This window comes from Notolepis coatsorum, assembly GCF_963971535.1.
Source record: "Notolepis coatsorum genome assembly, chromosome: 14".
NCBI classification, from domain to species: Eukaryota; Metazoa; Chordata; class Actinopteri; order Aulopiformes; family Paralepididae; genus Notolepis; species Notolepis coatsorum.
Window position 1 is genome coordinate 27948636 of NC_140178.1, and position 26487 is coordinate 27975122.

At 45.2% G+C, this 26487-nt stretch overlaps 1 protein-coding gene across 1 annotated transcript in view; it reads left to right on the top strand.

Annotated features, from left to right (window-relative positions):
• The first annotated feature begins 2393 nt into the window (after positions 1–2393).
• gas7a (growth arrest-specific 7a) overlaps positions 2394–26487 on the top strand; it is an 86110-nt gene continuing 62016 nt past the window's right edge. The window contains exons 1-3 of the mRNA XM_084329055.1: positions 2394–2532; positions 21834–21954; positions 24693–24764. Coding sequence (XP_084185181.1) covers positions 2530–2532; positions 21834–21954; positions 24693–24764 — 196 coding nt within the window. The 5' untranslated portion in view covers positions 2394–2529. The remainder of the gene's footprint in view (positions 2533–21833; positions 21955–24692; positions 24765–26487) is intronic.

Genomic DNA, 26487 nt, shown 5'->3' on the forward strand with positions numbered 1-26487 from the left:
GTTCTGTCAAACTAAATGAATGTGTGCAAAACTGTTTTTGGATGCGTGTGTGAGATTATGTGCTAAATAAATCAGCTTTTTTTTGGTGAAGTGTCTCTTTCAGCTCTTACAGTGGGTGTAATGTGAAATGTCATCTGACATTGGACTTACCTTCTTATTGCCCAGGCGTCTTACTCCAATACGAAGTGTCCTCAAGTTTTAATCACCCCCCCCCCCCAAATGAAACTGTGGGGTGTATTTTGTCGAAGTCTCTAAATACACATGTACAGTACCGCATATACAATAAATACAAGAAAAATACAGCTACTGCTACAAAGCGAACTCTCAGACTGGCCTTGTTGATTATGAGAGGGATGATGGACGTGGCCTCTTGCGGTGGTTCCCTTTTATATCATGCCATTGTCCTTGATGGCGTCGTCCGTCCTCTACTTGGACGGGCACCGTTTAAGCTTCGCGAACCTGTCTCTCATCACCAACACGGAGGAGTTCATTAAAGGAGGAGGTACGGCGCAGTTATATTTAGCGCCGTGGACGCCATAAAAAGTCACATTTTATGATGGCAGAGAACGTGCCAGGGCCGGATTAACGAGAAAAATTGAGGAAGAGTGCGGCCGGCAACTAATTGAAAAAGATCCCTCTTACGTCTAATAAGCGTGTTGGCAGGACTGGCATAGTGTTATAGGTTATTCAAACAAGGTCCACGGACCTCACCAAAGACAATAGTCCATATGTAGTGTGCATTTCAAAGAACAAATAACCCCTTGATTATCCTACTTGTTCTGGCCACTTAACAACAGCTATTTCTAGTGGATGGAGAAGACCAACATGGTTAGTGGCCGGACATGAACACGTAGACAACCTTTAAAGAGGGATTGGAGAGGAAAACTGATTACGGTATATTAATTTTACAGGATTACTGTAAGTGAGTTGGGACGGAAATACAGACCAACAGAGCCTGAACGGGACACTGTTGTTTTAACAGCGAGTAGCCGGCGTGGGCGACAGTGCGGTCTAAGCGGCCCTCAGGTCTGCTTTCTATACTGTATTCATATTGCTATTCCTCAGTCAGAGGGTCCTGTAAACTGGAACCTTATCACTAAGCACCAAATGCCAAATATTTTAATGTTTAAGCCCCTGTAGGCATTTGACCATAGAGTATGTCACAGCAAGGTGAAACAAGACAGGCTACCACTGCATGGTGCCAATCCCAAAACATTTATAAAGGAGGGTTGGATTTCTCTTTGAACATCGAGGTGTTAGTTGGCCGACTCCTAGGCTAGCCGCTACACATCCGCTTCCATTGATCTGTGCTATGCTAGGCTAGCTTGCAGCGGGATAGCTTTCTACTGGATACACAGAGGAAATAGCCATCTTCTATCTATCCTCTCGTCTGACTCCTGATGAATCCTTCAATCCTGATGAATTGAAAATGGGGGACCCTGATGTAAACAAGACGAAAGTCTTTCTCTGGTCTGCATCCCCTTAACAATTGTGTGTATTGAGCTGTACTGTATTGTACCCATTCTGCAATCTGATAATAAAGTTTTCAATCAATCAATCAATCAACTCTGGAGAAGACGGTAAGCGCATTTCCCACAATGTCGGCGTGTTCCTTTAACAACATTCCCATTGACATACATGGCGCTGTCACTTCACGGATGAGATCTAATTATGGTAATGATGCATGTGGTTAGGATCCTAAGATGCTTTGTTGAAACTGCCCGGTCTCATAAGAATGACAATATTTCATGTCTTTCTTAAGCCCTCTCTCTCTCTCTCTCTCTCTCTCTCTCTCTCTCTCTCTCTCTCTCTCTCTCTCTCTCTCTCTCTCTCTCTCTCTCTCTCTCTCTCTCTCTCTCTCTCTCTCTCTCTCTCTCTCTCTCTCTCTCTTTTAAATTGTATTTATATCACTGTCTAGCCAGCTGTCAGTTAACAGGCTGGATTCTCTTCAAAGAGAAAGGCCTTCATCGGCTTGAGCCAGACCGTGAGGAGTATTGCAACACTGACACACAGTATATCTGGAGGGTCAATTTGATTTACTAGGAGAGAACAGGCCGCCCGGGACAGAGCGGGCCTTGTTGCGTCCGACCGAGCCACAGTTCAGACTGACAGTGTCGGCCATTGTGCGGCGACTCCGTCGAGTGAAGGCTCTGTCCCCATCTGGGAAAAGGGCCGCTGAAGCCTTGCATCTGTTAAGACCAGCGACACAAAGACCCCGACTGACTGACTGACTGACCACCAAACCAAGACGTGTCTCGTCTCTTTTTGTCTTATAAATGAAGAGGGAAAAAAGAGGCCGGGGGGTTGACAGATATCCTGTGTGTTTCGTTCCCTCTCTGTCCTTTAGCCGTGACCCCCTGGAGTTTTGGATCCTTCTGGGCAGTAACGAGATCGCACAGTGTACGAGTGACAAATGTTTCCGCTTCTCGTCGGGGGGAGAACTCCCATGTGTCTGTGTGGCTCACTGGCACCTCTCTCTAGTTTTCCGTTTCTTTTTCGACAAAGCCGGAGCACAGACAGCGTGACACCATGGTAAGGATTTCATTTTAATGAGCCGCGTAGCCTCTCTTTGTTTTGTGTGTTTTTTTTTTTTTTTTCTTAGCGAGCCTCGTGTGATGTTTGTATAGCAGTGGAAGTTTTGCTTGCTAGAATGCATCTTTCGGAGCATTTTGAATGCAGCAGTCAGACACAATGGCAGAAACATATAGGTTTTGTGATTTTTTTTTTATCCTTATTAAAGTAATTTACTTGATATTAATGATTTGCGAAAACATAGTTTTTAATGAAGCCACATTGCGGTAGGTGATGTGATAAGACGTTCCAAGTTGTTATCCCATGAGCCTTCAGTCATTGGATGTGTGATTTCTTAAAAGAAGGCATAATGTAAGACAGATGAACGTCAATGGAGCACAGCCCTATTTATAAATAATTGTCCCTATTTGAATGACTGGTAAACAGTATAACCTTCTTATTTCTTGTTTGTAGATTTCTGACTGGCGTCCATCAGGTATTAAGAGCTCAGCAGCAGTCACTCTGCGTAAGAAACGTTTTATCTTTAATATTGCGTTTGCATCGCATGTTTTCTCAGGACAGTTTAGTCTTCGTAGGGTTCCTGCCAAAACACTTTAATCTTCCCAGTTGCTTCTCAGATGCCAAATGTTTTTCTCTGGTCGACAGCAGCCCTGCACTTATGGATCAGTCAAATCCCCTTTTTCCTCTGTGTCCTTGGTGGACCCTGTTCCCCTGGAAGGACATAAAAGACAACCTGTCCTGAAAGGTTGAGATTGTTTATTGCTGTCTGCAATTTTTTTTTTTTTTACAGGCCCTCGTCTTTTCATCAACATCTTAGTGACTGTAGTTGTTTTTTTGTAGTTTTCTTCCTATAAGATCTTCCTTTTTTTTCATAATCACTGCTGAAACTCCAACTCACAGCCAGTACCTGTATCGAAAGTAATCGATACAGGTATCGAAAGTATGCAGTACCTGTATCGAAAGTAAGAGACTGTATGAAAAGTCGTAGCTCGGTTCAAAGCTATCTAAAGTTAGCCGTAGCAGTAGCCTAGCCCCACCTTTATTGAGTCCTTAAGATTATACTGCACTTGTATTCATGGCCCAAAATAGATTGTGTCGCCCAGGTTTATGCATGAACAAAGTTCACCAAGTTTGTTTTGTTTTGTTTTTGTTTTTTTAGTATTGGATTTTGCACATCGGTGGTGAGATTATATCCCCAGGTTTACAGTGACACCTAGTGTCCTGCCTGATACAGTGCACATCTAGTGGGAGTTTGGAGCAAAGGGACCTTTCTGGAACGTCTTCAACTTGCACGTATGCATGATTTCTTTCTAAATTGACATAAGCATTATTTATAAATTGGGCTGTGCTGCTCCATTGACGTTCATCTGTCTTACATTATTCCTTCTTTTAATAAATCACACATCCAATTTGAAGGCAGGCAAACTTCAACTGTGCAATTTCATCCAGGGATATCCCTGTCATATTCTGTAAATTATCTCAAATACGGCTCAGACTCAATTTGTCAAATTGTGTTTCTCCTTAAAGGGGCAGTACACCCAAAATAATAATTAAAAACAAACGTGTTCCCCTTACCAGGAGTGCTCCAGTGTCTATCTGTTCAGTGTCAGAGTCTCAGTGTGATTGGCCTAGTTTTAGATATATCTACCGTCAGGGACGTGCACAAGAATTTAGAGGGGCAGGTGCTCAAAGACTGAAAAGGGCACTGGGCCTGTGCGTGTGTGAAGTGAGCGTGCGCAGCGCACAAGCCCGATTTTTGGGGGCCCTTTTTGGGCGAGGGGGCCCCCTTTTTATGCTTTTTGGGGGGTTTTGGTGATCAAATATTGAATATTGAACTATAATAATCAGTGCAGGAGCTCACTTATCCTTGAAAGACACTTTTATCACTGACTTAAACTTGAAAATAAAACGTACAAAAAAATATCTGCATAAAAAGGGCACTTTTTTATGAGGCACAAAAGGGCAGGTGCTCAAGCACCCTTTGGGCTCTATGTGTGCACGTGCCTGTCTACCGTAAAGTTGTCTGTTGTCTCTGATAGAGAGCAATATCTTTCTCCAGAAATCATGACATGGTTACTCCAGACCTTTTTGTGCGCAGTTTCATGTAGGAATTGTTTTTACTGAAGTATCCACCCCTTTAAACGGTGTGGTTGTAGCTCTTTTTTTGAATGTTGGACGAACTGCCCCTTTAAGCTCATCAAGAGACAGACCCTGCAGCTGGAACAACTCCTAGGACACTATGACAGGTGATTTTACTGGGATATGGGTACATTTGTATTATTCAGAGCTGTAAAGCTCTTCATTTAAATAAGACTCATTTGGATGTATAGTACAAACAGAAATTCTATGAGCCCTCAGTCGGTCGCAACTCCAAAAAGTGTCACCTGATGACATCATCAATTCAAGTCTTAATTCTCTGATTTCCATCTTGGAAAAACAGTTGTTGATAGAATATAATTGAAACAGAGGTCTAGGGCCTCTACAGACATATGGGGTTGCGACTCCAATTAAAGTATCACAGAGGCAGAGCTTCAGTTTAAGGCTTTGTATTCAAGGAAGAATGTGGTTTCTACAACGAAATGTAAAGGTAAATTCAATGCTCTAACAGTAACAGAATGACCTAGCTAACACTCAACTAAGCTAGCCAGCATGCCATGGCTAACAGCATATCACTAGCAGAGAGAAACAACAGCAACAGAAAATGTATTAATATGGACATATTTACAAAGTAAGTTGCAGTTTATTAAATAGGCACAAATGAAACTGATAAATACTATACTTACATCTGTCATTGACAGACAATTTCCCCAAATGAAGAGAGGTAACTGTAGCATAGTTACCAAACAGCTGGACTGAGACAAACTGATTAAAATGATTGGAAATCCCCTGCTCTCTTAAAGGGTAACCTCGTTCCCAGTTTTATCTCCGTGAGATAAAGCCTGGTAAAGAACTACGGCCGAAAGTGTGTATGTGTATGGGGTAGAATTTCCGGTGTATGTACTTCCCCTGGAAGCTGCCTCCGAACGGACCAAACTTTTCTTGAATCCTGTCGCCAAACAAGCTAGAACGTCCCGGGCATGTAGTAAATTCTTCAGGCAAAGCCGTTACAGTGGCTTAAACGAAGAAATATTGTGCACTTCACACGTTTCTATAATTGTTTTGTCGAAACCGGAAAGCCTGTAGCCGGTACTTCCTGTACTTCCGTTTACACACTTTAGGAGGCATATCTTTACCAGCCTACTTAAAGGGCCAGTAACCTTATCTGTAAACTTAAGTAATGTTAAATGTAATACTAGTTGGAGCATATTATAATATTGAACAATTATATTGGCATAACAATAATCATTATCTCTTGCCAATGAACAATGATAATATATCTAAAGGGCAATTACCAATTACTAAATGAAACGTATCTTCTTAACAAAGTGCTACACAATAAGTCACGCAGGTACACAGTTATCAAAATAACAAACTTAAGGTGCTACACAATAAATCACACAAGTACACAGTTATCAAAATAACAAACAACCTCTTAACAGGCACCCCCAAAAGTGGCCATTTTAGTTTTCGTTTTTGAGGACTGCATAATTTTTTTGAAAACCAAAATACTATACTTTATACTTATAGCACATGCATGAGCCTGGTCTCTTTTGAAAGATAACATTCTGACGTTCCTGTTACAATAAAGAAAATTAACTTATAGTGCTAATGAAATAGAGTAACATAGGTCTGAACTTGAGTTGACTTGAACTTGTGTACTCACGTTTTTCTGTAGTAGTTGCAATATCCAAAAGTATATTTCCCAAAAAAAATTTATGGCTGACAAAACACGCTGGGTCCATAGCCATAGTACTTACATATCCAAATTTCATAAAAATCCATTCAGAAATAAGTGATATAGAGCGATTTCGGTAAAATAAAAAAATATATAAAAAAAAAAGCTCTGCAGGTTTCCATTTTCTCATTGACTCCAATGCATTCGGCACATTTTCTACTTCCTGTTTGCGCTCGTGACTTTTCACCTAGATCCCTGATTCGCTCATCCCCACATGGGGTATCATTGGAAAGCCACACTCATTGGTTACAACCCTGTCCAATAATTTTCGAGATCGCCAAATGACTGACGGAGCTAGAGCCTCGGGAGTCGCGGGTATTGGAAAAAAATCAAACTATGCCATGTACTTCGGCGCACGCCTCACATCAATCAATCAATCAATCAATCAATCAATCATTCAATCAATCAAATGTATTTATATAGCACATTTAAACATGACACTTGTCAACCAAAGTGCTTCACAAAGGATGCTTGGTTCATACTCATACAGCTCATTATAGTAATATTCCACAATTATTACATTGATTGATTGATTGATTGATTGAAAACTTTATTAACAGATTGCAGAATGGGTACAATACAGTACAGCTCATTGAGCTCAATACACACAATTGTTAAGGGGATGCAGACCAGAGAAAGACTTTCGTCTTGTTTACATCAGGGTCCCCCATTTTCAATTCATCGGGACATATATGACATACATGACATACAGATAGACAGTACTGCTACATCTATACATTTATGACATACCAGATTTGCAAATACAGTACTCTTTGTGATACAAAAAGAGTCAAGAAAAGGGAGTATATACATTTGACGTAGAAACTGTACATTGGAGGAGGTTGGGTGCAGGGGTTGTGTGGGGGGGGTTGGGTACATTGGGATATTGACAACCATACAGGGTCATTTACATTGGAGGTGGTTGGGGGGGGGGGGGGGAACACTGTATAAACAAGCAAAACTGTACATTGGGGGGGGGGGGGGGGAGACACTGTACAAACAAGCAAAATTGTACATTGGAATATTGACAAAGCCATACTAGGTAAATTACTGTACATTGGAGGGGGTTGGGTTAGGACATTTACATTTACATTGATAGTAATAATGGACGATGTAGGCTATTATTGAAGCTCCCTTTTGTCTTTCTGATGGGTATATATTGCAATGAATGATACTGTAAATGTTATTAGCTGCTCTTTGAAGAGAAAAGGTGTAACGTTAGATATTTATTTGTTTGGTGTAGAAGTATGGGCACCTGTAAGACGGGTGTAACTGGGTTTACTAAATTCTCAAAATGTGTAAAAAAGAAAAAACTGAATTTGTTGAGGTCCTAGTCTGGGGGAGGGGAGGGGGGGTCTGGCCTAGAGTTTTTTTTTGTTTGTTTTTGTTTTGTTTATATTGATTTTTTATTTTTCTTTCAGGGGGGGGGGGGGTTATTTTGTATCTATTTTTCTGTAACTCGGGGAGGGGGGGAGGGGGGGGCAGTTGGCAGCATTTCCTTTTGTATGGTTGTTGAACTGTTGAACTGATGCTGTAAAACTGAAAAAAAAACAAAAAATACCAATAAACATATTGTTTAAAAAAAAGCCTTGGCTCCCCCCTCCAGCACGCATACGAGTTACCTGCCATCACCAACGTGAGGCGCTGGGCCATACACGTAGGAGGGGGGGTGGGGGGGAGGGGGCTGGGTGTGGGGGGGGGGGCCGCATGCCACTCTTATCTCCAAGAGGGCCTTCGACTCCAGCAGCTCTCAGTTCGACCTTGGAGTCGTCCAGGAATTTGTTTTGGCTGACTGACTGGCAACATTTCCCCAGTCACGTCGATTTAAATTTGATTTTGAGTAGAGTGAATTATAACTCTATTGGTTTGAGTGGAGTGAGTTTTAACAACTCCGTCCAAATGACTAAATGCATTAGTCCAAGTGTCCAAGTGTCTTAATCAGTTCATTTTGGTAGGTCCTGTGCGTGGTAAACAGATCCAAAATCTTCTTATTGCAATCCCAAAAGCTTCGATAATCCAAATGTCCACGACTTCAAGTTGGTAGCCCGATTGAAATGTCGCAGAGGCAGAGAGGGTTAGCCTTATTCTGCTTCCTTGACGAAAATATGCAATCCACTGATTAGATCCATTTCGAGTTGATTTGAGTATAGTCCGATAACCGGCACAAAGCACAGAGCACAGCAGCGTCAGGCTTCATGGAGGCAGTAGAGGCGGCGGTAGGAACGGCCTTGAGGAGCCTGGGGAAAGGAGAGAAATGCGACTGTCTCTGGGAAGGCTGGGAACATATCGGCATGTAACTCGAGAACCGCTGAAAGGATTTTGTCGCCTGAAACGGCAATCGACAGGCAACAAATAGGGCTTTAATTCTATATTTATTTGTCCTCAAGAGGGCCCATATACGGGCCGTTGTGTGTTAAGAGGTTTTAAGGTGCTACACAATAAATCACACAAGTACACAGTTATCAAAAGAACAAACTTAAGGTGTTACACAATAAATCATACAAGTACACATTTATCAAAATAACAAACTTAAGGTGCTAAACAATAAATTGTACAAGTACACAGTTATCAAAATAACAAACTTAAGGTGCTACACAATAAATCACACAAGTACACATTGTGTTATCGAAATAACACAAACATGTCACAGTAACACAGCTAAAACAAAAGTCAGTCATATACAAGAAGTATATCAGTCATAGACTTAACTGTCCAATACGATAGGAATGGCAGAATGTACCTTTTGGGTGGATTTTCCATATACAGTACATCCTGAAATAATTATCATTTTGTGATATTGTTATATATTATTAAATAATATACTAATAATAATAATCTATATTTATTATAATAATAATATCTACATACTGTAGATTCAACACACCTCTCAGCTGGGCCCCCAGGAAGGTTTGTGCACCTCCTTCTTTGCTCAAGCTGGTAATACCTCAGTAAAGCCAGCTGATAATGTGGATATGTCAAGTGAAAACTAGGGCTGGGTAAAAAACAAAAGGATTTTCCAGATTATAATTGATCGTCATTTTTATATTCTATTTTAGAAAAAAAATTGCCTTTATTTAACCAGGCAGATCAATTAAGAACACATTCTTATTTACAATGACAGCCTGGTAGGGTTGGGTACCGTTCACATTTGAACTGATACTGGTACCAATTCCTGGAATACCTGTTTTCGGTACTTAACTCTCTCTATAATAACAAAACATGTATTTCAGTTGTAAGAAGAAAAAAAAGACGGGACAGTAATATATATATTTGTGGAAAAGACTCCCTATTGTCTAGTAATTACCCTCTTATAAACATGTAAATGTACCGAAATTTGGCACTGATTGATCTAACGTGAATTGGTACTCTGTAGTAGCGATGTAATTCGGTTGGTACCCTTAACCTGTTAAGCTGTAGACCTATTTTCAGAAATTTCGCCTAAAAGTACATGCCTAAGTAAATGGAAGATTGCTCCACTTCTACAAGGTCAAATTACATGTTCTTGGTATCATCTAGGGACCTGGGGGTATGTATTCCCAGTGTCAGAAATATTGTGTCTGTTACTAGGCTTGAGTAAATTGTAATGAAAAAAAAGAGAATATAAATTATGATTTTTTTGTGCATCTGTGCCGGTGAATAACACCATGTTACAATTGTGCTGGAACCGAGCTCTCTCACTGAGCTCATTCACCACCTTCTTGAGATCAAGTGTGCAAAAAATCTAAGCAAATGAATAAAGGGAAGATGATTAAACAGAAGGATTTGTAGATACAGTATTAAATTAGAATACATTTTAATTATAAATTCATATTTGAACTTGAACTTGACCTTGACCTTATTATGGCCAAATTATCTATGGATAGGGAAAAAGCTCTTCTTTCCAATGGCAGTGTTAAATCTGGATTTATTTTCGGTAAATTTTTTTGACTGCTGTTTTGATAGGGTTAATGTCTTTACTCTTGGCTAACACAACATTAAAACCTCTTAACATCCAAGGGCCCACATGTGGGCCCTCTTGAGGATGCTACTTTGCTGACCTCTAGTGGCTCGGGTGTGCATTTCTTTTAATACTATATATATAGAATTAAAGCTATATTGTTGCCTGTCGATTGCCATTTCAGGCGACAAAATCCGTTCAGCGGTTCTCAAGTTACATGCCGATATGTGAGGCGTGCGCCAAAGTACACATTACCACCCCCAACTCCCGGGGCTCTAGCTCCGTCAATCATTTGGTGATCTCGAAAATGTTTGGACAGGGTTGTAGGCAATGAGTATGGCTTTCCAATGATACCCCACGTGGGGATCTATTAAGGTCTGTATTGTATTTATGATAAAAACCGCAGGGTCCCCCAATTGGGGGACCTTACAGCTCAGGTACTGAGTTCGGTACCCAACGGTACAAAAGGGCCTCTCGAAGGGTAACAGGGAAAGGGGACACATTTTTTTATAAAATAGAAGAAATTAAAATAAATAAACCAAAAAGAACAATCCAGATAAGACTATTGGACACAGACGATACATACATCACAGAGTTAAGGGAAATAATTAAAACACACACCAAACAAACAATCAAATAGAATGACCTACAAGGTATGTAAGACATAAGCGGAAGACAATTTACATGTCAGTTAAAAGGGTGAATAATCCCATATCGATTCCTAGAATCCCAGATTAAGGGTTAAAGGGTTAGAAGGTTCCTTGTACGATTTACAGCATTAGTTCTCTGAGAATCTCTTTCATATCCAAGAAAGATTGGTATTGTAACCGAATTGATATTGAATCGAATCAGGGAATCGAATTGAATCAGAATCAATTCAGGAAACCAGTGGTGATTCCCAGACCCAGAGAAAGACAGACATATAGTCCTAGACTGTTGTCAGGTTATAGGCCCATACGTCCAGCGAAATGTTATCAATAACTACTTTGATGTGATTTTCTATGTACAGCACACTACATCAAACTCGATTCTAAAACCATATGAATGATGCCCCCCCCCCCCCTCCCCCTTCTCTCTTGTTGTCACGCTACTGGACTCTCGAATGAAACAGGCATAACAATTTTACTTCTTTTAAAACAACCACCTCATTGTTCTTTTATATATCCTAAGCATGGGACACATACTGTAGGATTCTGATGACAAAAACATAAGACTGAACTATACAGTTGTTAAAAAAAGAATAAAAAGACAGTTACAGGCCCCTTGTCTGTCTTGTGCTCCTCCTCCCCTTCACTAACCACGACATGTGGGACATTAATCCACTTTTCCGGGTGCCCGTAGTGGGATTCATGCCCTTCATGAGTGTCCAAGTCATTCCATAGAAGCCCAGCTAAACGACAGTAAAGAGCTACGAGGAAATCTCCTCTCTGTGGGCGTGTGACTGGAGGCCCACGTTGTTGCTATCTTGGTGTTCAGCCACGGTGAGAAGTGAGAGGAAAGCGTGATCTCATGAGAGCGTTCACATTTGGAGCGCCTCCGCCCCAGAGGATTGTGGGATTTGGCGGACATATCCGCTGGATCTGTGTTGTTTTTTTAGTTATTTTTTAAGATTCTGTGAAGACTTGGACGCCACTCAGCTCATTGCCGGGGGATGTGTGAAATCCTCAGGGAAAAAGAGAGCGGCCATGCTAATGATAAACATCTCATGATAAGGATGATTTGCATACCTTAGACTGGCTCATTTAACTAACAATTCACGATTCAGATTAAAAAGAAAAACGTACCCCCGGGGCACCTTCAGTGTTAGTTCCTGATTCAGAGAAGGCGTGTTTGTAACTGGCTACGGCAAATTCGATTTGGATGCTTTTTTATTGCTTTTATCCACATGCATGTCCCTATCGGGGGGGGGGGGGGGGGGGGGGGTAAAATAAGGGGGGGGTAAATAAGGAATATGGCAGTGTTGGGATAAAGGTAGTTAGCTATCTCTTCTGCACAGTAAATAACCTTACTGCAGCATACTGCAGCAAAGCACAGCTCCTCTGTGGCAGATTGGAAGCTATCTATTGTATTCACAGTGAACTGCAAGTCCCGAGCCTCAAACCGGAGAGATTACAGAGTGAGAGAAATGTTTTTCATGTCATACATCAAACGAGTGTATCCACCCACGCTACCCTGGTCGGCCCTGGTAATAATGTAGACTGATCTCTCTGCCGTATCGGCTCCATTAATATTATGCGGCCACCCTTCCCCACTCCTGCCAGATCTCTCTCCAGAGCCAACACGTGGAGAGCACCGCCCTCCGTACCCAGGGGTTCACCCGGTCCCACCGTCAGACGTGGCAAGGCGGCTCCGAATGGGCCATGCGCCACTGCACCTGAAAATGAACAGCCAGTGAGACGGTCCCTGGGAAATTAAAGATGACTTGCACCGACGTGGGCCAGAAACGTCTCTTCCTCTGAGCCACCGTCGTTAGCACCAGGCCCGGTGGGAGGGTCCTGGGCAGCGCTGATAACATTTTTTATTTATCCAGTTAGTGTATCGTGCCACGGTATGAATGAAACCAAAGCTTGAAGACGCTGAACGGTGGAATGTGAGCATGACGAATGGCGTCATTTTGGAGGGACAAGTGTCTGTATATACTTACATGCAAGCTTGGGGAAACTAAACCCATACTCTTAGGCTCAAACCTCAGTCGGGAGGCTTCGGAACGCACTGAGGCATACTGTTTATTATTCAACGTTACGTTACGCAAATTAATTAGAAATTGTCCCAGGAAAGAGCCGATGTTGGGATGTTTTATTGAGACATAAACAACCCTCCCCTCAGCCCTCAGGAGTCTTTAATCGTTAATGGCCACATTGTGTAAGCAAACATTTCAAGCAGGATGCAGAAACAAGATCTCACTCTTTCTGGCGGAATATTTCCTGAATTAATCAACTTAATGAAGTTTTTCTTAATTAGAACAGATCATTCCCCCAGTACTGCATCTGTCTCAGACGCTCAGCCCCCAGAAACGCGTGATTTTTTTCCGTACCCTCTGTTTTTCGAAGATGCTCTCTGATTGGCTAGCCCGCGTACAGCAAAGACTCTCGCTGATTGGTTGAGCTCCGAAGGGTCTCTTCCGCCTTGTACATATATATTCTCTGCTTCGAAGTGGGTTATGCTTAGAGTTATGCCCTAACCCTAACCCTAACTCTAAGCATAACCCACTTCGAAAGAGGGCCAAAGCATAACCACTTCAAAGCAGAGAATATATATGTACAAGGCGGAAGAGACCCTTCGGAGCTAAACCAGCTTCGCTCAACCAATCAGAGAGGGTCTTTTCTTCTTCGCTGTACGCGGGCTAGCCAATCAGAGAGCGTCTTCGCAAAGAGAGGCTACGGAAAAAAATCACGCCCCAGAAACAATGTCGCTCTGTAACGTTATAGGAAGTAGAGGTCAAAACCACCAATTAGCAATTACTAACGTTTCAGAATAAAAAAGAAATAGGCTCTTAAGCCTATCGAGATATCCCTTATCTCATGTACCTACTGTACTCCACTAACGAAAAACAAATACGCCCACACCTGCCGGGTCCCGCCCCTATGGAGGCGTAGCCTATAAGACACTAGGCATGGTCACCAAACACTCTTCCTCTATTTTGTTTCCATCATAACGGTCGCAGTGCGCCTTATATAGTTGTTATGAAAAGATTACATTTACATTTACATTTACATTTAGTCATTTAGCTGACGCTTTTATCCAAAGCGACTTACAAGTTCTGTGCGACAAGACAGCAAGAAGGGTATAACTCTATCAGCTGAGTAACAATGTTCATCAAAGTGTTGCGTGTTACAGTGTAGGTTAGTTTATTAGGACAAGTGCATGACATTAAAGATAGTCGGGGTTAGATTTTTTTTTTATTTATTTTTTTTATCATTTCAGATAATGGTTGAAGAAGTGAGTCTTTAGTCGACGGCGAAAGATTGGACGGGATTCGGCTGTCCTAACTGGGATGGGTAGTTCATTCCACCATTGTGGGGCAAGGACTGAGAATAGGCAGCTTCTCTTTGATGACCCTCCGGGAGCTTGGATAGGAGTAGATCTGAGAAATTGCGTAATGTAATGAAATTGCGTAATGTTGAAAGCTTACCGGAGGTTTGTTTACCCCTGGAATCTTCGGGGCATGTTTCAGCGACACGTCGGGCCTATGTTGATGTTTCCTCGTCTGACAGCAGCAGACCAAGGGGCAGCGTACAAGGTTTGGCTATCGGGCCAGCTTGTACACAGGTAGGTCCTGTGTCATCAGGCATTGATGTTGGTGTTAGTAATGCTGTGAAGTGTGTTTCGGCGCTAGGGCCGGGGTGGCTTGGTGAACGTTCCACTGCAGTGGACGATTTCCTGGCTATCCTGGAGCATGCTGCTTACACTAATGCTACTAATGCTACTGCTAATGCTAATGTTGATGCTGAAATGGGTCGTTGTTCTAATACTTCCCGCCGAGGGACGTTGCCGCTTTTCCCTCCTCTTGCCCGGTTCATTGATGAAGGTCAGTCGGTTGCTAATGTGGGGGGTTTCGCTGAGTCTTATTTACCTTTTTTACGGGTAAAATGGCTAACAACAGGGTGCAGGCCAAGTGTACCGTGGCTGCGTAGCCAGGTAGCTTTGATCCTGTGTCCCGGCGGGGATGAACGATGTCCCACCCGGCCGATGCTTGAGAGCGAATCGGCTCGGAGGGTGGCAGTATGGATGGATGAGTGGTATACTGCTGCAGGATGGTTTGTAGCGGCGGCCAGTGTTATGGCTCAGCTGGCTAGTTTCCTATCCACATTGGCGTCGGGTAGTGGGGCTATGGGTCCAGCCGACATTGTAAACATGTTGCATGTTTGTGGTGTTATAGAGATCTTGACTCAGTCGCAAGCTATAACTGCGGGGAGGATTAGGATGCTATCAACGTTTGTTGTTAGGCATGTTTGGTTGGAGCACTCTCCTCTTGGGGAAGAGGATAGGTTTTCTCTCCTCACGACTCCTTTTTCCACGGAAAGTCTTTTTGGTCATTCTGTGGAGGCGCAGGCGGTTGTTGATCTGGGTCCCACACCGCCTCACGCTGTGCAGCCAGAGGTGGGAGCACGGCCTCGTCAACGACTGTGGCGAGGCCCTCGACAGGCGGCCATGTTTCCCCCGCCAGTGGTGCCCTGGGCGGAGAGTCAACAGGGATCCACAAGGCCGACAGCCTTGGCGGCCGAGGGATCGGCCATTTTGGGTGTATGCGGCTTGGATAAAACAAGCCGTTGTCATTCTGCCGCGAGCAGCCCGCTCCCCGTTCAATCCTCTCTCTGTTACCCATGGAAGCGGGGCTCTGATCGTTTTCCTTTGGCTGCGGGCCGCGAACCTTCTTTGAAGCGCATGCGGCCCCATTCTTCACTTCTCATGGGGACAGGGGCTGACACCCAGTTAATGGCTGAGCCTGGGTCTGTCCGTGAGAATGTTGTACTGTCGCGTGGCTCCTGCACCACACGGTGTGTGATGGGGGAGTCTGGTGTTACGGCTGCCACTAGCTACAGTGGTCAGCAGGGGGACTCGAGGCCTCTTCTGTTGAATGCACAGCAAGGGTTACCCCGGCCTCGCCTTCGCCAGGCGGCGTATCACGCTGATGCCTCCCACTCCCGTGAGAGCGGCAGTGGTCTGCAAAGAAGAGGCGAGCGTGATTTGGGTGATAGCAATATCACTGCAGGGCTTCAGCGTGTAGGAGCCCATGGGGCTCTCATGCCTTGCGTGTCTATCTGTAGAACAACTCCTCAGCATGCGCTAGAGGGGTGTTCAGGGGGGGGGTGTGTGTCAACCAGTTTGATGACAGCTTCTCCCGTATCGAACCGGCCCTTTCTGTCGGGGTCCCCCCTTGGGTGCGTCGCACAGCGGGAGGGACCGGGCCAACTATCTACTGTTCCTTGCGGCCCAGCGTCAGTTGACGGCGGGTGCGCTGTGGGATTATTTTCACATATGGCGACAAGAATGCTGTTTGGGGGTGTGGATAGAGAGAACGTTGAAAGAGGGGCTTGTGTTGCAGTTCGCGCAACCCCAACCTCCGTTCTCAGGTTTGGTGCCGACCCTATTGTCAGGGTCAGAAGCAGTGACAGCCCTGGCTGACAAGATCCGATCTCTGTTGGCGAAGCAGGCCGTAGTCGTGGTCCCGAGAGAGGACGCGATGTCAGGCGTCTACTCCCGTTATTTTCTGGTGCCCAAGAAAAAGGGGGGGGTCAGACCTATACTGGATCTGTCCGCGTTCAATCGGTTGATTGTAGCGAGACGGTTCAGGATGTTGACCGTCAAACTCCTTCTGCTTGCTGTCAGAAGGGGAGACTGGTTCACCTCCATAGACCTGAAGGATGCGTATTTTCACATCCCGATTTTCCCTCCTCACAGGAAGTTCCTGCGGTTCCTGTTTCAGGGCGTAGCATACGAGTACCAGAGGTTGCCGTTCGGCTATTCTCTGGCTCCCCGCACATTCACCACGTGCGTAGCGACTGCGCTGGAGCCTCTACGTCATCGGGGAATACGGGTTCTGTTCTATCTCGACGACATTCTACTCCTCAGTCGTACGGAGGAGGTTGCCAGGTCTCATACCAGGCTGGTGGTGGAATTCCTCACCAGGCTGGGTTTTGCTGTGAACTGGAAGAAGAGTATGCCTATTCCCAGTCAACAGGTGGAGTACTTGGGCTTGACGTTGAGGTCAAGGCCCATGATTGTAACCCTCTCGGAGCAGCGGCGGGTGTCTATCCTTCGCACGCTCAGGGGTTTCCGTCTGGGAGGGACGGTCACGGCGCTGCAAGTGATGCGCCTGCTCGGTATGATGGCATCTGCTCACACAGTGGTTCCTCTTGGCCTCCTCTTCATGAGGAGGATACAGAGGTGGTTTTTCTCTATGGGAATAGATCCGGTGAGGGACAAATGGAAACGGTTGACGGTACCTTTGTCGATATGGGGAGATCTCGCCCATTGGAGGAGGCTGGGTATCCTCACCATTGGGGTCCCCATGGGCAGCAGGCGCTCACACGTCACGGTCTTCACCGACGCCTCTCTCACGGGTTGGGGAGGGACGTGTCGGACCCACGCAGTGGGGGGCAGCTGGACGAAGGTCCGTGCTGGCCCGTCTACCCCGCACATCAATGTGTTGGAATTGAAGGCGGTCCTCCTGGTCCTCAAATGGTTCGACCACCTGGTGGTAGGCGAGCACGTTTTGGTCAGGACAGACAGTCTGATGGCAGCGGCGTATATCAACAGGCAGGGTGGGACTCGTTCCATCCGCCTGCACCGGGCGGCGGTCAAACTTTGGCTATGGGCATCTCGCAGGCTGCACAGTCTGAGGGCGCTCCACATCCCTGGTGCAGAGAATGTGGGCGCGGATATGATGTCTCGGGCGGTCCTCGTTACGACGAGTGGGAACTCCGCCCCGACATAGTCAGACAGATCTGGGATCGTTTCGGGGAGGCCTCGATAGATCTGTTTGCGAGCCGACGCTCTCACAAGTGCCCCTTGTGGTTCTCGGTCAGTCGAGCAGATCATCCCCCCTTGGGGGTGGATGCCTTCTCGATCTTTCCATGGCCGCCCGGTCTTCTGTACGCCTTTCCTCCTGTACAGCTGTTGGGTCAGCTGTTGGAGCGGATACGGAGGGAGCGCAGGACGGTGATCCTGGTCGTGCCAGACCGGGGCACGGCAGTGTGGTTTCCGGTCTTGATCCAGCTACTCGTCGCTCTGCCTTGGGTTATTCCTTGGTCGGCGACGGCCCTCTCTCAGCAACACGGGTCGCTGTTCCAGTACCCGGTGTTGTGCCAACGCCTGTCGGTGTGGCTGGTGAGAGGGTAGGTCTGGAGAGGATGGACCCTTCTGTGGTTAATACCATCTGGAATGCGCATGCTCCCTCCACTGTCGCGCTTTACGCAGGCAGATGGCGTATGTTCCAAGAGTGGTGTAAGGCGGGGGGCCAGGACCCAGTCTCCTGCCCCCTGGATGCTGTCCTTAGTTATCTTCAGTCTCTCCTTGGTAGACTGTCGGCTTCGACGGTGAGGGTATATGCAGCAGCTATATCCTCCTATCATGAGGGGTTTGAGGGGGATGTCTTGTTCAGCCACCCTCTTGTGAAGCGTTTCCTGCTTGGCGCTCGACGCGTTAAGCCGGTGCAACACTCTTTGGCTCCGAGTTGGGATCTTCAATTGGTCCTCGGTCGGTTGTCCTTGGCCCCGTTTGAGCCGCTTGAGCAAGCGCCGTTGGGACAGTTGTCCTTCAAAACCGCGTTCTTGCTGGCTGTCACCTCCGCTAAACACGTGGGTGAGCTCTGTGCTCTTTCGGTACATCCAGAGTGCCTGTCTTTTCGTTCCGATTGCGGTGCCACTCTGCGGCCTAATCCTGCTTTCGTGCCTAAGAATATCCGGAGTTCCTTCCGCTCCAGGGATATTGTGGTTCAGACGTTTCGTCCGCCCCCTCACGCTAGTGAGTTAGATGCGGGCCTTCACCTGTCATGTCCGGTCCGTGCTTTGGGAATTTACCTCAGCCATACTCAGGACCTCAGGGTTACTGATCAGCTTTTTGTCTGTCACGGTGGTTCTCGTGCCGGTAAGGCACTATCGAAACAGCGCCTGTCCCATTGGTTGTGCGAGGGCATTGCCCTCTGCTACACGTTGGCCGGGCTGGATCCCCCTGGGAGCGTCAGGGCGCACTCCACTCGTGGGGTGGCTGCCTCTGCCGCTCTGCTGGGTGGGGCCTCGGTGGAGGACATCTGTGCTGCAGCTTCATGGTCCTCCCCGGGCCCCTTTGTAAGGTTTTACCTCATGGACATGACCGGGGGTTCGGTCTCCCAGGCGGTTCTGGGGACTGTGGCCTTTCCTGCTTCCCGTCCTTTGGTAGGGTAGCAGGAGTGTGTGGGTATGGGCCACAGTGTGTTAGTTCACACGTGGTTCCGCCTGTGCTGTGTGTTCAAGGGGTTCTAGTTCCCTCTTGCTCGCACTCGGGTGGAGTTGACTGCGCCCCCCCTTCATTAGGAAGGATGGGGTGACGGGACTCCCCAACCCCTTGATGTGGGCTTACGGGTCCTCAGGGGGTGCATTTGTCGGGCCTCGCGTCCGCTCTACCCCATATCTCGATAGGCTTAAGAGCGGGACGCGATGGCCAAGTACGATAATATAACGTAAGGTTATGTATATAACCTAGTTATGTGAGTACTGGCTGAGCGTCCCGCTCTTAACGGCCCTGAGTCCCCGTTTTGAGGAATCTTTTCCTGGAAACAGGTTTTTTGGCGAGGAAGAGTGTTTGGTGACCATGCCTAGTGTCTTATAGGCTACGCCTCCATAGGGGCGGGACCCGGCAGGTGTGGGCGTATTTGTTTTTCGTTAGTGGAGTACAGTAGGTACATGAGATAAGGGATATCTCGATAGGCTTAAGAGCGGGACGCTCAGCCAGTACTCATATAACTAGGTTATATACATAACCTTACGTTAATGACCAAATGACCTGGACAATTCTGTCTGTGTCTCTGGGTAAATGTGTCTACTCTACTCTGCACATTTTATTCTACAATTCAGTTTGACCGGAAGAATAATAAAAATGTCTGGTGTGTTTTCTAAACCTGCCAGCTACTGTGTGTTGGTGAACCATACGATGTGCCATATATATGCAGGAAATCACCCTGGCTGTAGAGTAAACTTGATTGTCCCCACGGGGAGATCTGTCTTGTGCACAGTGCTACAGTCCACTGCTTCACATAAAAACATCATAAAAACACCAGAAGCGTTTAGCGTGATGCTAGACAGTGGCTTCACAATAAAAAATAAAAACATAAAAAGGACATTTGTCTATACATCGCACATTGACAACACAACGGCTTAAACAGAAACGGTACGAATTAACATGCTAAGTGCTGAGATGCTTGTGTATTTATTGCACATTGGTCTATTGCACATTGGTCTATTGCACTAAGGTTTAACATTATAGATCAGCAGCTTGACGGAGGCTGGAACAAACGATAGTTTCGAGTGGTTTGATTTGCACATTGGCACACAGAGTCTTCGCATTCAGAGGTTTGTATTCAGAGAAGAGAGGATGTTGAGGAGGGTCAGCAATGATTTGATTGCTTGTTTCATGACCGCCTGCTCGTACAGACTCTGCATGCCGGGCTCATATCCCTTCTTCTCTTCTACCTTCATAGCCGTTTTGTGCCAGGCTGGCAAGCCTGCTTTTCAGGTGCACTGTTAGGTTGCCAAATCATGCTGTAATTACATATCCAGTTCTCTAGGATTGCCCAGTAGAACATCAGCATGATCTGCCCACGCTCACTGCCTTAGAAAGTAACGCCTCTGCTGCAGTCTTTTGCACAGGTTTTCAATGTGTGTTTCATTTCATTTCAAACTTTTATTTCAAGTGTACATACAGAAATAAGCAAAAAAAAAAAAAAAAACATATACAATCACACCACAGCATATATAATCATAGGCGAGGCCAAAAGCAAGGATAACAAATCAATTTCATGAGCTAGGGGCATCATAATAAAATGCATTTACCTAGCCCCTTTCGTGACTGCGAGCGAGCCTGGGTCTCTACCGTTAATCACATCATATCGAACCGATAGGAGCTTATCTTATCTAATCTTACGTGGATGTTTGATCGGTATAGTGGCACACGTGGTACCACCACGTAAGATTAGATAAGATAAGCTCCTATCGGTTCAATATGATGTGATTAACGTTAGCTTAGCATGTAGCTACCACGACCACAACACCAGAGCTAGTTAGCCGAACGTTAGCCGCCAGCCACTTTTTCCTCCGTGATGGTATAAAACTTGCGATTTGGATTTCTGTGTTTGTTTTGTTATTAGTACAAAACGTAACATAGCAGCTTCAATTTGGGTATTCGAGAGATGCCCATGTCTGCAGGTGTTTTGTATGGACATTATGTCAAGTCAATCAGGGGGAGCTTCTTTGAATCATATCTCGCCTTAGAATCACCAGAAAGGCTTTCGAAATAGCCATGTTGGCCTCAATATTTTCAAAACAAATCGTATGAAAATGTTATGAAATGAACAAGAATGTGATAAATAATGTAATAAAAACGGACCTCAACGCATGCATTTGATGGTCGAAATCCGTATGGCCCCCCTATACCAAGATGGCAGCGGTCTCGTGACATCAGAGTGTCTTCGAGAATACGAGGACATGGTCAAAGAGTTCCAAATTTTTACTGTCTGATGGATCAACTCAAGGACTTGGCCCCCTTTGATCCCATTATCGAGAGCCCCGGCTCGGTCATCTACAGCTCTGCCATTGTGACTTGTTCATGTCCATCTAAATCTAGACGACCTAGAAGAATATAAGCCCAAAACAACAAGTTCTATTTTAGGATGGACGGTCTTTCTCTGATGAACTATAACATTCATAACATTCCCTGACCTGCAGATTAAGTCAAATCCGAGGGGGAATAAATTAAAGCGGACCCCCTCCTGCCTCCTGTGTGGCCCGCATGCTCAGTAGCTCTGTGTTAAACAGTGGTGTTTGTTTGTGACAGAAGCCAGTGGCCGCCAGCCCTGTGTCGAGGGAGGAGACCGACTGCGGCCCCCTTCCTCCGGGGTGGAGATGCTACCTGTCGCCCGAGGGACGGAGGTATTACGTCAATAGTGTCAGCAAAGGTAAGCTTGTACACACACGCGCACGCATGCACACACACACGCACGCACGCACACACACACACACACACACACACACACACACACACACACACACACACACACACACACACACACACACACACACACACACACACACACACACACACACACACACACACACACACACACAGAGATGCATACACACACACAGACACACACACACACACACACACACACACACACACACACACACACACACACGAGCAGCAACTTATTTCTAGGTGAATGTTAGGAAATGGCTCCTAGAAAATCTCCCAGAGACAGTAGAGGGAGGCTTCCTGCTTTACTGTATGAGAGATCTGTACATTTTGTACATATTTTATTAATGATGTTGTTTTACTTTCACGTGCTGCTGAGACCAAGGACCACGATGACTTTTTTGTGCTATCTTTGATCCTTTTAGGATGCGTGACTTGTTGTAACATACGTACTGTATTTTGATGATTGTCAAATGAACAAATCTAAACTAAACTAAAGGTGAGCAGGGATCAATATTGAGAAAGTAGAAGAAGCAGCCGGACACTAGCTGAGTTGCTTCAACTGGATGTATCCTCTGGTTTCTGTGTGTTTAATTCCCCCACTGTGCATGTGGTCAGATCGCCTGTCGTCACCACACAATCGCGCAGAAAAACATACATTGTCACCTGCCTTAGCCTTCCGGATCCAGGGAACACATCATCATACTCTCCTGGCACGAATCTGACACAGCGATGAAATGTGTGACTTTCGATGAGACCACTATAGTAGCATTGCCACTGTGTTTTTGTTTTGTTGCGTTGCCATGGTATCCAGCTCCCCCTCACGGAACACTGGGAGCACTGAGGACTCATTGCTATTCCTCTTCATCATCATCTCCGCCGTCCATTCATGTGAAGACAGGGGCGGGTGGGGGCCTTCAGGTCCCGCTCATACATTACCCTGAGCGCGTGGCCGTCCCCGACCCGAGGAGCACTGCGAGTTACCGCGGCAATACAATATCTGTGACTTCAGTAACAGTACATTGGGATGTGCGTGCGTGTGTGTGTATAGTGTGTGTGTGTGTACACACACGCCTCATTTGGGAAGGGATCCAGAGGGGAGGACAGGCTCCCACAGGACAGACCCAGGCTGCAACCACAACAACCACAGCACCGTGACTGCACCTTGGCACACCACACACACTGGAGAGGAGGGAAAAATACCCAACGGCTATTTTTACATGCAGCATGTGGCCATTATGCTGCAACCAACGCTCACTCCCATCCTCTCCTTGTGTTGTCACAGCTTCGTGTTATATATATATTTTTTTTATCCACCTTTTCTCCCATTTTCTATATATTTTCTCCCATCCCAATTTCGTATCATCCAATTCAACCCTCCCCTGTCACGGACGCTGTTTCTTGCCTCCCACAAGCCGGCTGCAATGTGGACTAAGTCATACATAGCACAAGTCCCCTCCGGTACTTGAGGTAACAGCAGTCGCATCTTTTCACCTGCGCAGCTCGATCTCTCAGTGGCGAGGAGTAATGCATGGGAGGCTCACGCTGCCCCCGACACTTCCTGATTCTACTGCGCAGGCGCACCAACCGACCTGTAGGAGTCGCTGTCCACAACGCCCAGCGTCTCCAGCATTTCGTGGCGAACGCCTTGCCCACTACGCCAACGTAGTTGTTTTTTTATTTAGATAATTTTAGTAGTGGGGTTTCATAAAAATAAGTTAAATAACACATCCTTTAGAAACCTGTTCATGTCGCCAATTATGAAATCGTCACCAGGTATGATCGATGGTCTAGAGCTAGAGTGGTTCTCAATACAGGTCGCGACCCAAATTGGGGTCGCGGGTAGGTGACAGTGGGGTCGGGCATTGGAAAGTAAAAAATTAAGTATAAAATATATATTATATATATATATTTCTTTTTATGTTCTGGCAACATATTTTGGCTAAATATGCCTAGTTTTATAAATGTGTATTGATAACATAGTGCTGTAATTAAATGTTCTAATAAATATGCATGATCAAGTTCAACAACGTGTGCTTTTATTTTGATATTCCTTAATTCCACATTGAAATTACGCGATAGGCCTACATTAACTCAATCAGCGCCAGATGGCGCAGTGTACCGTGTGGTAAGAAGGCCACCGCTTTAAAGAATATAGGAATACATGGCGGTGTTTGCAAGGCTCAAACTATATTATGTATCATAGCTATGGATATAATACTATTGCCCATTTGACATTGAGTATCTATCGTTCAATTTGTGAAAAAGAAATAATTTTTTCATCCCGTTTTATACCATGGTGAATATGAGTATAGTTTTAGAGTAATCCTGTCTAATCCCAGAAAACTATGCTATGCAGCAATACGTGCATTTCACTCAAAACCGTGGCGTTTCTCGCCTGTATCAACAATCAATCTGAAATCAACCCTATATTATCTGTATTGTGTTTCATCATGAATGCATAAAAGGGGGGGAGGGGGGGGGGGGGGGGGGGGGGGGGGGGGGGGGGGCGTTTTTCTATGCTTTGATCGTCACCAACGGAATACGTTACACACACACATTACACACATACGCTCGGATCGCAGTGAATGGATTCTTGGATCATAATCTACCAAAGAACATGAACCGGGAGTGCTTGATTCTCCTCAATCCACGCTTGTCCTCTAACTTGTTTGCCTTTCTAAGCTTTTCCTCACTGCTCTCTCTGTGTCATCATCTCAGAAACAACATGGATGCAGCCCTCGGACGGGTCCCAGAGGAGGCCGCTGGCGCACCCCAACTCCTTACCTCACGGTAATAATATGCATCTTGATATTTCTAATTATGTGTCTGTTCCGTTTTATTTGCTGTGTCAATGCTATCAAGAACCTTGGTTAGTGTTGATTGGGCATCACTGCTGGGGGCAGTGGAGGCCTAAAGGTCAGAGGAGCCTGCTTGTGACCGGAAGGTCACCGGGTCCATCCCTGGACTGACAGGAACGTGGGTGGGGGGTGGGTGGTGGTGATGGTGGTTGAGTAGCCTAAATAATAATAATAATAATAAACGTTATTTGTATAGCACCTTTCATACAGAAACTGCAGCTTAGAGTGCTTCACAACAGAACAAATACATAAAATTAGCACATAAAATGCAGACATTATATAAAATCACAGTTTTTCACATTAGAATCTAACATCCCAAGGCCACCTTGTTTATGGTTTGATTCAGTTTTAAATAGACGATAATAAAAAGAGTAAGATAAAATAGACAGAGTGCAATAGTGCAGCGCAATAAAATAGTAGAATAGAATAGAATAGAATAGATAAAAAAAATTACAGTGCAATAAAATAGTTCTGGATTACTGTTCAACAGTTCAAAGTCGTCTTTACCTTCTCTGTTTGGTATCCACAGTTTAAAACGTAACAGTTTTATATAACACTTTCTCCTCCCTCGACACGACAATCAATGAAGTGTACTTAACCCTTGTCTGGTGTTCGGGTCTGTGGGACCCATTTTCAATGTTTGCTAAAAGAGAAACAACACAATTATATGTTCCAACCTGAGACTCATTGGCCTTGGGTCATTGTCCGTGAACATGTAAAAGAATACATATTAATTGAGTGCACTGTGTACCACCCCCCCCCCCCACCCCCCCCCCCTCCTACACATATTCATTGTGTACCTTCACTGTCCGCCTCCACCTTGTTTCATTTATATTTTGCAACATGAACATGTCTTGATTATGTTGTTTTATTTCATTTATTTATTCTTTTTTCTTTCTATCACATTTTGTCACAAAAAAACTGTACAGCACTTTTATTGGTAAATGTGATCCAGCAAAGGTAAATGGTATATATATATAATAAAAGTGCTGTTCAGTTTTTTTGTGACAAAATGTGATAGAAAGAAAAAAGAATAAATAAATGAAATAAAACAACATATATATATATATTTTTTTATCCACTTTTTCTCCTTATTTTTCTATTTTTCTCCCATCCCAATTTTGTAATTCCAATTCTTCCCTCCCCTGTCTTGAACATTGCTAGACTATACTGTACCTCCCACTGGTCGGCTGTAGTGAGGATAGAAGCCTTGCATCACGTGTCCCCTCCGGTACACGAGGAGGCAGCCTGTCGCATCTTTTCACCAGACAGCGCGGACTCTCAGTGGCGAGGGGTAACGCGTGGGAGGCTCACGCTGCCCTTGATACTTCCTGTTTCTGCTGTACAGGCATCACCCGTAACCCAACCGACCTGTAGGAGTAGCTGTCCATAACGTCCAATCCCCACCCACCGGCTTTCCCACCCTCTAACACTGCCAATTGTGTTAGTATGTGTTAGTATGTGTTAGCAACGCAGAGAGCTGGGCTCGATACCAGTATCTCCTGCGTTAGTGGCGAGCGCCTTGCCCACTGCGCCACTCAGCCGCCCTCTGTAAATGGAAAATATTAACCATTATACTGTATGCCCTAGTTAAAATACTTAACAGATTTATCTCAATTACAAGCAACCTAGACAGCTGTCAATTATTTAATTGT